General features: G+C 38.9%; 1 protein-coding gene across 8 annotated transcripts in view; it reads left to right on the plus strand.

Moving 5' to 3' along the window:
• The window catches only part of ncor2 (nuclear receptor corepressor 2), a 245,010-nt gene that overhangs the window by 73,157 nt on the left and 156,146 nt on the right, over positions 1–15,707 (plus strand). For all 8 annotated transcript variants that reach the window (XM_061906950.1, XM_061906951.1, XM_061906943.1 and 5 more), the window contains exon 5: positions 6,706–6,888. In XM_061906950.1, coding sequence (XP_061762934.1) covers positions 6,706–6,888 — 183 coding nt within the window. The remainder of the gene's footprint in view (positions 1–6,705; positions 6,889–15,707) is intronic.

The following is a 15,707-nucleotide window of genomic DNA, read 5'->3' on the forward strand; positions in this document are numbered from 1 at the left end:
TATTAGACACATTTACTAGGGTAATTCTGGAAAATCCCTTATGTGCTTATTGTGTTACTAGTGTTGTAGTGAGATTATACTGTCGCACCTGAAAGTCGGAGGGGTGTGGCCACGGGTGTGGTGACCGCCAGTGTCTCTGAGGGAAGCCACGCAGCTGCCTCTTTGACAGGTGCACGAGGAACGACGCAAGCTCCGCTCATGTCTACGGTAAGAGCCAACGTATTACCACAATTTTCTCACCGAAACCTGCCGTTTGACATGTGGTCGGGAACCATGTTCGCTTGACCGCTGTGTTCAATAGTAAAGCTTCACCTTCGGGAATGTAAACAAGAAAACACCGGCTGTGTTTATGTTGCTAAAGGCAGCCGCAATACACCGCTTCCCACCTACATCTTTCTTCTTTGACGTCTCCATTATTAATTGAACAAATTGCAAAAGATTCAGCAAGACAGGTGTCCAGAATACTGTGTAATTATGCGATTAAAGCAGACTACTGATTGCTGGGATCGGGCTGGGAAAAAAATGTCTGCTACAACCCGAGACGTCATCATACTGACGTTTTCAACAAGATACTTTGTGGGAAATTTAAAATTGCAATTTAGTAAACTAAAAAGGCCGTATTGGCATGTGTTGCAATGTTAATATTTCATCATTGATATATAAACTATCAGACTGCGTGGTCGGTAGTAGTGGGTTTCAGTAGGCCTTTAAGCATTTACTTTGGGGATCAGACTAAAATGCGATGTCTACCTTGGGCTACTTCTCTGTTTAGTGTTACCAAGTCCGCTTATTATCAATTTATCAGAAGCAACTCTTTTACACAGCTGGTTTCTTGTTAAACTTGTGACATCTGGCAACACTGTCTCCATCATGTAACAATAAGAACTACGAAATTGGTGTTTATCGCTGACTCCTGCCTCATGAATAACGCATCTCCACATTTGGAGTGCGCAATGTCAGCTGCAACTGTCAAGTTGACCGATTTTATATATGTATATACAGTATATACCTGTATATGTATATATACTAGGGCTGTTAAAATGAATGTATTAAATCATGGGATTAATCACAAACTTTTTTTTTGCATTTATCATGTATTCACTTAGATTAATCATGCAATATATTTTGACCGTATAACCTCTTTTACCTTGACCACTCTACGGTCTGATCATATCAATGAATACATCAATACATAATGGACTTTTGTGCCGGCTGGCAAATTTCTCTCCAAAATACAGCCTGAAAGGATTCTAGATAAAACTATTACCAAGTTTCTGTGCAAATAAATGACACGCAAAAAAGGAAAACACTTGTTCTTCATTCTAAAAATAAAATTGCATTTGTGTACAAATATTGAAGTCTTTTCTTAAGAAAATGTTGATTATGCAAGCAAGTAATCACCTGTGAATAATCATAATTAAAACGAGATTTGTCTGATTTTAAAAAAGTAATCATTTAACAGCCCTTGTATATGTGTTTATATATACAAGGTGATTCAAAAAGAATACACCAAAATGATCACTTGATATTTAAAAAATGAAGAACATTAGAAAACCTAGCTGGAACACATGTGTTGTACATAACTTCAGGTATTTATTTCAAACTTTACAAGTTTTGAACAAATTTACAAAATTATGTTCTAAAAAAAGGCTGCACAATGGGAATTGTTTTCGCAATCTTAAACACACAAAACGCCATCTGTTGCGGAGTCGCTATTTTGATGAATATTTAATAGACCACAATGGAAAAAAGCCTTTTGGCTTTTTGTGCCATCCATTTGCATTTTAAAGCATTACATGGATTCAATTCTTTAAGATGTCAATAAACTTCTCAATGAATATATATATATATATATATATATATATATATATATATATATATATATATATATATATATATATATATATATATATATATATGTGTGTGTGTGTGTGTGTGTGTGTGTGTGTGTATATATGTATGTATATATATGTGTATATGTATATATAACTATATGTGTATATATGTATGTATATACATGTATATATATATATACATATATTTATATATGTGTATATATATATATATATATATAGATGTATGTATATAGATGTATGTATATATGTACACACATATGTATTTTGTATTCACATATACATTTAAACTGTGTGTGTGTGTGTGTGTGTGTGTGTGTGTGTATATACATCTATAAATGTGTGTATGTACGTATGGGTGTATATACATATATCTGTATTTTTGTGCGTGTATATATATTAGGGATGCACCGATTAATCGGTAACCGTATATATTCGGCCGAATATGGCAAAAAAAGCCACATTCGGCCTTCGGTGGAATGAGTTAAAAACAAGGCCGAATAGTGGCGTGTGACGCAATTTTTTTACGCAGTGATGCAATCAACCAACGTGCAGTGACGTGGTGACGTTGGGATATGTTGTGTACCTGTATAAGTGTATGAGGTTACAAGCACACACTTATTGAGATATAGTGGGGCCTCTGTTTACATTATTAGCCTGTTGTGTAGGCTACCTGTATAAGTGTAAGAGGTTACAAGCACACACTTAATTGAGATTTACTTAAGCCTTCTGTTTACATTATTAGCATATCTACTGTGGCTAAGCAGACTTTTGCCAAAAGGACAATAATTCATTTGTTGTGGGTTTATCCACTTGAATGCACTTAATTTTTTTTTGGAATGCATTTTTTTGTTTGAAGGCCTAATATAAATGAAAAACTGTGCTTTTTTTGAAAAGCAAAGACTACTGGAATATTAAAAAAATGTCAATATTCAATAAAAAATTACTTTATTTGAAAAACATGTCTAAATATTTATTCTAGGCTATTTATGCAATATTAAAAAAATTGTGAAAAACTACATTCATTATTCGGTATTCGGCTTTCGGCCAAGCGTTTAAATTTTATTCGGCTTCGGCCACAAATTTTCATTTCGGTGCATCCCTAATATATATATATATATATATATGAAAGGGAATAAGCGGTAGAAAATGGATGGATGGATGGATATATATATATATATATATATATATATATATATATATATATATATATATAAATCAATCAATCAATCAATGTTTATTCATATAGCCCTAAATCACAAGTGTCTCAAAGGGCTGCACAAGCCACAACGACATCCTCGGTTCAGATCTCACATAAGGGCAAGGAAAAACTCACAACCCATAAATATATATATATATATATATATATACTGTGTATATATATATGTATGTTATTTCTTGTGACAAAATAATATATCTACGCGCTAAGCTTTAATGTGCACATGCCATTGAAAATGCATTTTCCCATTTCACATGTATAAAATTACAAAATAACAGAAGTCATAAAACATTGTTCTGTAACAGCTAACGCCTGTATACAGAATGCAGACTGGTGGGATTAAAGACGACACGCGCTGTAAAACAGCAATTAGTAAATAAAAGAGCTGACCTAGATTTCAAAAGGTTGACAATAAAACTGCAGATTAAAATATTGTACTTGATTGTACTGTGGAAATTATAATTATGTGGCATTCTGGACACCAGATATTCACCAGAAAATGCATTCACAATCTCTTTTTGGGAAATGTTTAGCGTTGCCAGTAATTACTCTGAGCGATATGCAGGCTGTAAACTCATTACATAAGTCTTGTCAAAAGCAATTGCTTCATGAAGTGCACCAAAGGATAGAGGGAGAAGTGCAACACAAAGCAAGTGTGAAGATAATAGAGAGGACGTTGTGACACAGTGAAGAGTGTTTGAGTAGATGGGCACATATGAGTGAGAAAAGAGTTTTAATAGAAAAAAGAAGACCCCAAAGTGGCCCAAAATTGTTTGGAAAAATATGTCTTACTGCGAGTTATACGTAAGATGAATTACTGTAATTGTATTACTATTAAAAATCATTGAATCGCGATTAATCCCATTCTGTTCATCGTTAACTCAAAATTAATCACGACTATTTGTGGACAGATATAATTTAAGTAAATAAAGGTATATACAGTATAGGTGTAATATGATCAAACTTTCTTGTTTTTGTCAAAAGTCCAGCAGCCGCATTTTGTATCTTTTAATGCTAGACATAGGGGAGACCTGAAAATAATACGTTACAGTAATCAAGATGAGACGTAACGAACCCATGAATAATAATCTCAGGGTTGCTAGTGGACAAAATGGGACAAATTTTAGCGATATTACGGAGATTAATGCGCGACTCAAACGAGAGAGTTGGGTCGAAAATAATACCCAGATTCTTTACCGAGTCGCCTTGTGTAATTGAACAAAATGGATGGATGGAAGTTTATATTTTGTCTGATTATTTAGCTGTAGATGTCCCCTTTTTTCAGCAATATTTGCTAACGATATCAAGATTTACTATATACCGTTAAACCTAGAAGACATTTAATCTACTTTTTGATAATATTTGGGATATTTTCTTGATGCAAATGAGTAACACCAAATATGCTATAATGTGGTCATCTGTGTCGAATAAAAAAGTACTTGGCGATTGGAACACTCTAGAACAGAACAGCAATATGGTATTTTCTGCTCAAGCTCTACACTCACTCTCACTTGCTTAAATGCTACGCTCAAGCTGCCCGTGTGAATTACGCCAAGAATAAGAAAAACAGACGTGACATCATATGCGAGCCAGCCATAAAATTATTTACACACTATTTCAGACAGCCCAACCGTGTCCCCCACATTCCTCAACTGACATACTCGCATTTTTATTAGGTGCAAATATCACAGAATGACATTACAAAACATATTTGACAAAGCATGCTCATAATGTAAGATATTTTTATTTTGTTAATGTATTTAAACCAGATGTATAGCAAAGCGCTTTTATCTTCAAAGCCGGAAAAGTGTGTGGTTGGTAATGCAGCTGAGATAGGCTCCAGCACCCCTCCCGTGACCCCGAAAGGGACAAGCAGTAGAAAATGGATGGATAGATGGTTTGAGAAAGTGTCTTGACATGTTTTGATGTCAGATTGTCTGTTTGAGCCACGGATGAGAAGATACTGCTCTGTTATTGATTTAAGTGTGAAACTTCTTCCACTCCCGTCCTTGCACGCTACACCGCTACAACAAAAATGACAGGGAAAAGACGCTGTAGAAGGTGAGCCATGTAAATAAGACCGCCCACAAAACGGCGCATCCTGAAAAGACATTTAGAAAGCTACTCTAGCTCTAATCTCTGCAACAGTTTGACCAAAGAACCACTATGACATGTATGACCTTTTTGCTTTTTGTAGCTGCGGACCGGTCAACACTTGATAATTTGTCCCGCGGCCCGGGTGGGGGGTTGTCATGAAAAAGGGAGTTTTTTTAGTTTGGTGCACTAATTGTTAGTGTATCTTGTGTTTTTTATGTTGATTTAATAAATAAATGAAAACAATTCTTCTGCGGCCCGGTGGTTGGGGACCACTGATGTAGACCACAAAATACTGTTTTAAATTTACGAAAAAAATCATAATATGACCCCTTTAATGTGCCTTATAATCTGGTGCGCTTTTTGTATAAAAATAGACACGCTCATCTATGGTCTGAAAAATACGGTACTCATAAAAATCCTTTGGTTTTGGCACTCAAAGGATACTTTAGTTCAGGGAATTAATCCCTTAAATTGTAAACATTAACACAAAGCTTGATCCGCATTGCCGACATTAAGTCGGACACGTTTTTAGTGAGAGCTGGACTCCGCCAAGGCTGCCCTTTGTCACCGATTCTGTTCATAACTCTTATGAACAGAATTTCTAGGCGCAGTCAAGGCGTTGAGGGGATCCGGTTTGGTGGCAGCAGAATTAGGTCTCTGCTTTTGATGATGTGGTCCTGATGGCTTCACCTGGCCAGGATCTTCAGCTCTCACTGGATCGGTTTGCAGCCGAGTGTGAAGCGACTGGGATGAGAATTAGCACCTCCAAGTACGAGTCCATGGTTCTCCCCCGGAAAAGGGTGGCGTGCCATCTCTGGGTTGGGGAGGAGATCTTGCCCCAAGTGGAGGAGTTCAAGTACCTAGGAGTCTTGTTCATGAGGGAGGGAAGAGTCACTGGCGTCTCACTGGATGTGAATTCTCCCTGCCCACTGGGTGTGAGTTTTCCTTGCCCTTTTGTGGGTTCTTCCGAGGATGTTGTAGTCGTAATGATTTGTGCAGTCCTTTGAGACATTTGTGATTTGGGGCTATATAAATAAACATTGATTGATTGATTGATTGATCAACAGGAGGATCGGTGCGGCGTCTTCAGTAATGCGGACGCTGTATCGATCTGTTGTGGTGAAGAAGGAGCTAAGCCAGAAGGCAAAGGTCTCAATTTACCGGTCGATCCACGTTCCCATCCTCACCTATGATCATGAGCTTTGGGTTATGACTGAAAGGACAAGATCACGAAGGGGCCGAAATGAGTTTCCTCCACCGGTTGGCGGGGCTCTCCCTTAGAGATAGGGTGAGAAGCTCTGCCATCCGGGAGGAGCTCAAAGGAAAGCCGCTGCTTTCTATTCGTAGATGAAAATGACAGTTAATTCTGTCATGTTTTAGTCAAAATGCAGTTTGTTTTGGTTCATTAGAGTTTTATTTTCGTCAGGGGAAAATGTTTTTTTGATGATAACCAAACAAAAATTATTTGTCATGAAAATTAACATTGTTTATAATGACATCAAATAAAAATGCTTACGGTTATGCCACTTTTTATAGGATCGTGGAAGTTCGATGGGGAAGCTCGAGCCAATCTCCCCTGTGAGCCCGGTCCACATGGACCCTGACTTGGATCTGGTGCCAGCTCGCTTCTCCAAGGAAGAGCTGATCCAGAACATGGACCGAGTAGACCGGGAGATCACTATGGTGGAACAGCAGATCTGCAAGCTTCGCAAGAAACAGGTTTGTACATATATGACAGTGTTTCCCCCAGAAAATGTGTTAGTTAAGCTGGTGACTCTCCAGGGCGAGGGGAAGGGGATGGGTGGGTGTAAGGATCGGTGTAACTCGGCCTGTCGCCGTCACGTCTTCACCTCCTCGCTGCCACCACAGCCTGGGGGCAGTAGACTACAGACTGTGGTGAAGTAGTCCGGCTTCGTCGCGTGAAGAAGCCTACAACTTTTGGTTGTGTTTTCCGCTCCATTTGCTGAATAGCAATATACGATATATATCTCCATATTTTTTCCGTAAAGTAAAAACAAAACAGTCCTAGTTACCTGAGATACTAAAATAATGACTTACAAAGTCAAGTTAATGACTTACTGTAAGTAAGCGTTTGCAATAAGCGTTTGAAAAAAAGAGTTAAAAGTGGGGCCATATGCTGACATATGCTCAACTCCATCCATCCAGCCATCAATCAATCAATCCATCCATCCATCCATCCATCCATCCATCCATGCATCCATCCATTCATTTTCTGCCGCTTGTCCCTTTTGGGGTCTCGGCTTGGATTTATTAAAGCATTTGGGAAGCCTGTAGTTCATTTTTCTTATGTAAATGTTCTATTTTTATCAACATGTGATAGCAGGGACCCTGCCATTCAAAACTAGGCTGCTACATTACTAATGATTAATGTAACTATAGCTGAAAATAATTGTACAATAGCAATAGGAGAGACTATTCATCCCTGAACACCATGGAGTTCATGTAGGCTTTACGATGCAGTTACATTATTATATTAACTATCAGAGACAGAAACTCTTAATTTAATATAATGTCCTTTTTTGCCGCTTCAACAAAGCTCAATCAACACAGAAAAAGGTAAAGTGAAAAAACTTGTTTTTTAACTGTAAGTCAATTATGCTTGTCTTTTTCTCAGACAGACAGGGCTTTGCTGTCCGTAACACACACACACACACACACTGCACAGTGAGCTAACGTTACGCTAACAGCTAATCAGCCTTCACTTCAAGGGCTGCGAGCGAGCTGAGCTGCCGCTTGTTTCTAGAACGTCAACGGGCTCATAGTGATGTTACTAGTAGTTGACTGGGAGGTGTTTATTATCATTTGGGGAGAGCCCGCTGCCTTACCTGCTAAAAACACCTTTCTGCTCACTCCACGTTACATGCGCTCTGAATACACACTGCTAATTGGCTGTTACATGCGCTCTGAATACACACTGCTGATTGGCTGTTACCGCTCTGCGTGTAACCAATCAGACGGTTCTGTGGGTGGGACAATGCTGGGTGCTGTAGAGACATACTGACAGAGGCAGACGCAGAACTAAGCAGAGCAGCTTGTTAAGACTTTTTTTTGTTTTTTTTGTTAAGACTTTAGCTTAGGTGGTGGCTCTCTGTTGTTAAGGGGGTTGCCCTAACAGGGAAACCCTGTATGATATATTTGCAGTTCAGGTGTACATCAGCTTAAAATAAAATCAAAAACCCTGTTAGCGGGAAAGTGCTTTGAACTTGCTTGAATTTGACACAGTCATACTTGGCATGGTATGAACTCCTCATGAACATTTCCCTTGTTGTAATCTCCGAGGCCAAGTTGTTGGTTCTTGTAGATCATGCCACAAGGCAACACACTTCTCCAAGCAGCTGCGTCCCGTTCTGCTTCTGTACTCAAATTTCATTTAGAAGAAAAGTGAAAATACATACTGCTATAAATAATGTTTTCCTGAGGGTGAAGAAGGATTATGGCTGAGGTTTTGAGACTGCTAAAGTACTTATCTTCCCTTTTTTGGCAGCCTTCTGTGCTCAGTAAAGAAACAATAAGGTGGGCTCAGGCGTGCCAACACATTAGTGCACTAGGCTCCACTTTACACCTGTTGCCAAGCACTGTGCAGTTTCTGGCCTTCACAGGTTTATTTTTCTTTCCTTAGGACCTATGTTTGAGTAGCAAATATACTCGTGCCCATCTGTGCAGTCTAGGGTTGTACGGTATACCGTTATTAGTATAGTACCGCGATACTAATGAATCATATTCGGTACTATACCACCTCTGAAAAGTACCAGTCCCCTGCACTCCCGTCATCGTCACGTCATGACGTTGCTGGTTTAGTAGCAAACAAGCATGTTAGGCGGCACACAAACATGGAGTCTTGGAGCAGACACAGTGTGTGGACAGAAAAGGGAGAACGGACGCATTTTGGCTTAAAAACTAACCAAAAAGGTGAAGTTATAATACTGAAACTCCCTCAGGAAGAGGTGCTTTAAGCCATGGCATTTACCAAAATGTAAACAAACGCCATTGGTGGATCTAACATCCACTGTAATGATACCAAGTACAAGAGCAGATCTAGTCGATACTACCGTACTATGATTACGTCAATATTTTTTGGCATCATATCTTCTTTCGTTTTTAAAAAAAAAAAGTATTTTATGTTTATAAACTCAGGAATTATGTCCCTGGACACATGAGGATTTAAATCCTGTAATGACTGGGTATCCAAACTTGTGGTATCATCCAAAACTAATGTAAACCATCCAAAATACAGAATAATGAGTGATTATTACATTTTAACAGAAGTGTAGCTAGAACATGTTAAAAGAGAAAGTAAGCAGATATTAACAGTAAATGGACAAGTAGATTAAGAATGTATTTTCTACCACTTGTCCTTCATAATTTTGACAAAATAGAATGAGAAATGACACAATATGTTACTGCATATGTCAGCAGACTAAATTACAAGCCTTTGTTTGCTTACTTACCAATAAAAGACAAGCTGTCTTGTATGCTCTCTATTTTATCGAAGGACAAACTTGCAATAAGAAACATATGTTTAATATACCGTAAGATCTTTTTTCAAATAAAGCCAATAATACAATTTTTTGCGGTCCCCTTTGTTTAGAAAAGTGCCGAAAAGTATCAAAATAATTTTGGGAACGGTACCAAAATATTGGTATCGGGACAACACGATTGCAATCATACAGTAAGTGTTTTGTTTTACAATCATGTTTGGCTAATTACTAGGGCTGTGAATCTTTGGGTGTCCCACGATTCGATTCAATATCGATTCTTGGGGTCACGATTCAATAATATATCGATTTTTTTTTATTCAAAAAACGATTTTTTTCCCGATTTAAAAGGATTCTGTATTCATTCAATACATAGGATTTCAGCAGGATCTACCCCAGTCTGCTGACATGCAAGCAGAGTAGTAGATTTTTGTAAAAAGCTTTTATAATTGTAAAGGACACTGTTTTATCAACTGATTGCATTGTTGAAAATTTGTTTTAACTATTAAACGAACCAAAAATATGACTTCTTTTATCTTTGTGAAAACATTGGACACAGTGTGTTGTCAAGCTTATGAGATGCGATGCAAGTGTAAGCCACTGTGACACTTTTTTTTCATTTTTATAAATGTCTAATGATAAGGTCAATGAGGGAATTTTAATCACTGCTACGCTGAAATTATAACTAATATTGATACTGTTGTTGATAATATTCATTTATGTTTCAATACTTTGGGTTTGTTCTGTGTCGTGTTTGTGTCTCCTCTCAATTGCTCAGTTTATTGCAGTTCTGAGTGTTGCTGGGTAAGGTTTGGTTTTGGAATTGGATTGCATTGTTATGGTATTGCTGTGTATTGTTTTGTTGGATTGATAAAAATAAAAAACATTTTTTTTTGTAATTTAAAAAAAATAGTTTTTTAAAAAATTAGAATCGATTCTGAATCGCACAACATAAACGATTCGATTCGTATTCCAATCGATTTTTTCCCACACCCCTACTAATTACTGTTTAATGATCTTATTTAATAATCTTATTATCAAGCTCATAAGATTTGTTTGTAGGTCTGTGTATAAGGTGTATGTTATATACACTGGGACAAACAGGAGCACACACAAAAGACTACAGCTAAAACAATCACATTGCGTTTTAAATGTGTTTTTAATTGACTTGATAACAGGGTAGAAAGTAAATAATGCACACCGACAGGAGCAGGTAACTATGAAGTCTAAATTATTGGTTATACCAGAAAATACAGTCATGCGGGTAATAAAAGGTTCCGGGTGTAATAATGGTTTCAATCGAGTTTCCATCAAGTGATACGGCTTTCTTGAGTGAGTACCGTATTTTTCGGAGTATAAGTCGCTCCGGAATATAAGTTGCACCTGCCGAAAATGCATAATAAAGAAGGAAAAAAAGTTTTATAAGTCACACTGGAGTACAAGTCGCATTTTTTGGGGAAATTTATTTGATAAAACCCAACACTAAGAATAGACATTTGAAAGGCATCCATCCATCCATCTTCTTCCGCTTATCCGAGGTCGGGTCGCGGGGGCAGCAGCCTAAGCAGGGAAACCCAGACCTCCCTCTCCCCAGCCACTTCGTCTAGCTCTTCCCGGGGGATCCCGAGGCGTTCCCAGGCCAGCTGGGAGACATAGTCTTCCCAACGTGTCCTGGGTCTTCCCCGTGGCCTCCTACCGGTTGGACGTGCCCTAAACACATCCCTAGGGAGGCGTTCGGGTGGCATCCTGACTAGATGCCCGAACCACCTCATCTGGCTCCTCTCGATGTGGAGGAGCAGCGGCTTTACTTTGAGTTCCTCCCGGATGGCAGAGCTTCTCACCCTATCTCTAAGGGAGAGCCCCGCCACACGGCGGAGGAAACTCATTTCGGCCGCTTGTACCCGTGATCTTATCCTTTCGGTCATGACCCAAAGCTCATGACCATAGGTGAGGATGGGAACGTAGATCGACCGGTAAATTGAGACCTTTCCCTTCCGGCTCAGCTCCTTCTTCACCACAACGGATCGATACAACGTCCGCATTACTGAAGACGCCGCACCGATCCGCCTGTCGATCTCACGATCCACTCTTCCCCCACTCGTGAACAAGACTCCTAGGTACTTGAACTCCTCCACTTGGGGCAGGGTCTCCTCCCCAACCCGGAGATGGCATTCCACCCTTTTCCGGGTGAGAACCATGGACTCGGACTTGGAGGTGCTGATTCTCATTCCGGTCGCTTCACACTCGGCTGCGAACCGATCCAGTGAGAGCTGAAGATCCCGGTCAGATGAAGCATCAGGACCACATCATCTGCAAAAAGCAGAGACCTAATCCTGCGGTCACCAAACATTTGAAAGGCAATTTAAAATAAATAAAGAATAGTGAACAACAGGCTGAATAAGTGTACGTTATATGGCGCATAAATAACCAACTGAGAAGGTGCCTGGTATGTTAACGTAACATATTATGGTAAGAGTCATTCAAATAACTATAACATATAGAACATGCTATACGTTTACCAAACAATCTGTCACTCCTAATTGGTAAATCCCATTAATCTTACACGTTTTTGATTGATTGATTAAAACTTTTATTAGTAGATGGCACAGTAAAGTACATATTCCGTACACTTGACCACTAAATGGTAACACTCGAATAAGTTTTCCAACTTGTTTAAGTCGGGGTCCAGGTAAATCAAATTATGGTCTGGTCTCTTACCTGAATGAGCTAAATAATATTTATAAATAAATAAATAAATGGGTCAAAGTCAAGGCAACTGTAAAATATATATTTTTTGGTTTGCTATATCAGTGTTTTTCAACCTTTTTTGAGACAAGGGACATTTTTTTCCATTTAAAAATCCAGAGGCACACCACCAGCAGAAAATGTTAAAAAATGAAGTTCCACCAGGTACTCCTTGTGCCTTATTTTGAGTTTATAAATAAATAAATAAACGGGTTGTACTTGTATAGCGCTTTTCTACCTTCAAGGTACTCAAAGCGCTTTGTCACTACTTCCACATTTACCCATTCACACACACATTCACACACTGATGGAGGGAGCTGCCATGCAAGGCGCTAACCAGCACCCATCAGGAGCAAGGGTGAAGTGCCTTGCTCAGGACACAACGGACGTGACGAAGTTGGTACTAGGTGGGGATTGAACCAGGGACCCCCGGGTTGCGCACGGCCACTCTTCCACTGTGCCACGCCGTCCCAATTATTATTTGATATTTTACGGTAATGTGTTAATAATTTCACACATAAGTCGCTCATTAGTATAAGTCGCACCCCCGGCCAAACTTTGAAAAAAACTGCGACTTATAGTCCGAAAAATGCGTTACAGTTCTTGTTTTAGCACCACCATGGCTAAGAGTCCCCACATATGTACAATATATGTAGAATATATATATATTATTTATATATTACAACAGTCTGTGTATGGACACTCTGTCGCCTGTTGATTGGGCTTCAGCTGTGGTCACAAACTGTTTTGAGCTCAAGATCCCTGCTTTTCAGCTTTGTTATGTAAGTCAACATTTCAGCTGTGTGTCATTATGCCTTTTGCTCAGTTCTCCCCCATTGTTTGTGTTGTTGTGTAGTTGTGTTTCTACGATTAAAAGAGGACAAACAAAAAAACGAGCTTTTGGGCTGCGAGTTTGCTGCTCTTTTTGGAAAACTGGAAATCAGCAAAGCATGCATGTGTATTCGAGGTTTTAACATGTGTACATGTTGGCTGGTCTGTTTGCCACTCTCACGTAGAGGAAGGCACTACTGCAATAATGTAATTTTTTCCCCTAATCTTTTCGGGATCGACTGTTTCGTTCCAAAGATCGACTGGTGGATTGCAATTGACGGTTCAATTGCAATTGACTGGTCGATTTGCAAATGACGGGTCGGTGATTCTTGGTCTACAGCAATGGTTCCCAAACTTTTGCAGGCTGGCGCCCCCTTGGCTCCCCAGTGAATTCCTAGCGCGGGATGCCCTAAATGTCCAAAACGCGCCCAGCAGAGTCCCACAGGAAGGTGGGGAGAAAAGTGAGAAAAGTCGGGGAAATGTTCAAAAAGTCCCACCCGGGTTCGAGTGTGCACTCAAACTCAAACTCGAACCCGGTTGGGACTCGAACCTGGGTAGGTATTTAGGAAATTTTGGGGGACTTTTGGCGGCTTTTCTCATTTTTCCCCTCTACTTCCCGTGGGACTTTGCTGGGTGCGTTGAGGACAATATTTTGTATCCCAGGACTTGTGTGGCCGGCGGCGGGACTCATGGGACTGGAACCCGGGGGAGGTATTTTGGACACAATTGGGACTTTTGAACATTTTGGCCACCTTTTCCCCCTCTTCTTCCCTGCTTTCCTGTGCACCATTGCTGGGTGTGTTTTCGACACTTGGACAAAAATATTTTCAAGCATATTTTACTCAAAATAGGTCATAAAATGTCGGAAACAAGCTTTAATATCTTACTGAGATCGTTTAGGGGCAAAACCCTTAAAACAAGTAAAATACTCCAACATAAAATCTGCTTAGTGAGAAGAATTATCTTACCAGACAGAAAATAAGCAAATATCACCCTTATTTGAGATATTTCATCTTACTCAGATTTCAGTTTTTGCAGTGTGGGTTTTATAAGAAGGAAGGGAAGCTCGACAGAAGCCATGCTATTTGTAAATTGTGTCGAGCATCGTTGACGTACACTGGCAGCACTACAAATCTCGACCAGCATGCAAAGAGGAAACACGGCCAAGAGTACGGTGCGTTAAAACCCCGTGCCAGATTTTGAGATGTGTTATAGGTGTGTAACTTAATTACATTGTAATGTTGCACCTTTGTTACCTACCTCTAGTGTTCAAAACACTATATGCTCAGATTGAATTATTGAATCTTTGTTACCTACCTCTAGTGTTCAAAACACTATATGCTCAGATTGAAATATTGAATCTTTGTTACCTACCTCTATTGATCATAACACAATATGCTCAGATTGAAATATTGACTCTTTGTTACCTACCTCTAGTGTTCAATCAATCAATCAATGTTTATTTATATAGCCCCAAATCACAAATGTCTCAAAGGACTGCACAAATCATTACGACTACAACATCCTCGGAAGAACCCACAAAAGGGCAAGGAAAACTCACACCCAGTGGGCAGGGAGAATTCACATCCAGTGGGACGCCATATTGTGTTTATAACACAATATGCTCAGATTGAATTATTGAATCTTTCTTACCTACCTCTTGTGTTCAAACCACTATATGCTCAGATTGAAATATTGAATCTTTGTTATACCTACTTCTAGTGTTCAAAACACTATATGCGCAGATTGAAATATTGAATCTTTATTACCTACCTCTAGTGTTCAAAACACTATATGCTCAGATTGAAATATTGAATCTTTATTACCTACCTCTAGTGTTCAAAACACTATATGCTCAGATTGAAATATTGACTCTTTGTTACCTACCTCTAGTGTTCAAAACACTATATGCTCAGATTAAAATATAGAATCTTTGTTACCTACCTCTAGTGTTCAAAACACTATATGCTCATATTGAAATATTGAATCTTTCTTACCTACCTCTTGTGTTCAAAACACTATATGCTCAGATTGAATTATTGAATCTTTGTTACCTACCTCTAGTGTTCAAAACACTATATGCTCAGATTGAAATATTGAATCTTTGTTATACCTACCTCTAGTGTTCAAAACTATGCTCAGGCTGAAATATTGCACTTTGTTGTTACTATTCTGTGCTACTTTTACATCTGGAGTTCCCATCCTACAATTCAGCCAGACTTTTTTTGGTCCATGTCTAAAAATAAATACATTGACATGTGATTTTGTTTTGTTTTTCCAGTGTCATAAAGCCACAATGCTTGGGGATTTGTAGTCTTGAATATTAACCTTCAAATCGAATCGTATCATTCAGAATCGAATCGAATCGAATCGGTCTGTAATAAAAGGATATCGTTTTTTAATCGAATCGTAACCTGTGTATCTAGATACATATCGAATCGTTTATCAGAGAGAGATGTGCAACCC

Source organism: Nerophis ophidion, linkage group LG07 (assembly GCF_033978795.1).
Source record: "Nerophis ophidion isolate RoL-2023_Sa linkage group LG07, RoL_Noph_v1.0, whole genome shotgun sequence".
Classification (NCBI taxonomy): Eukaryota; Metazoa; Chordata; class Actinopteri; order Syngnathiformes; family Syngnathidae; genus Nerophis; species Nerophis ophidion.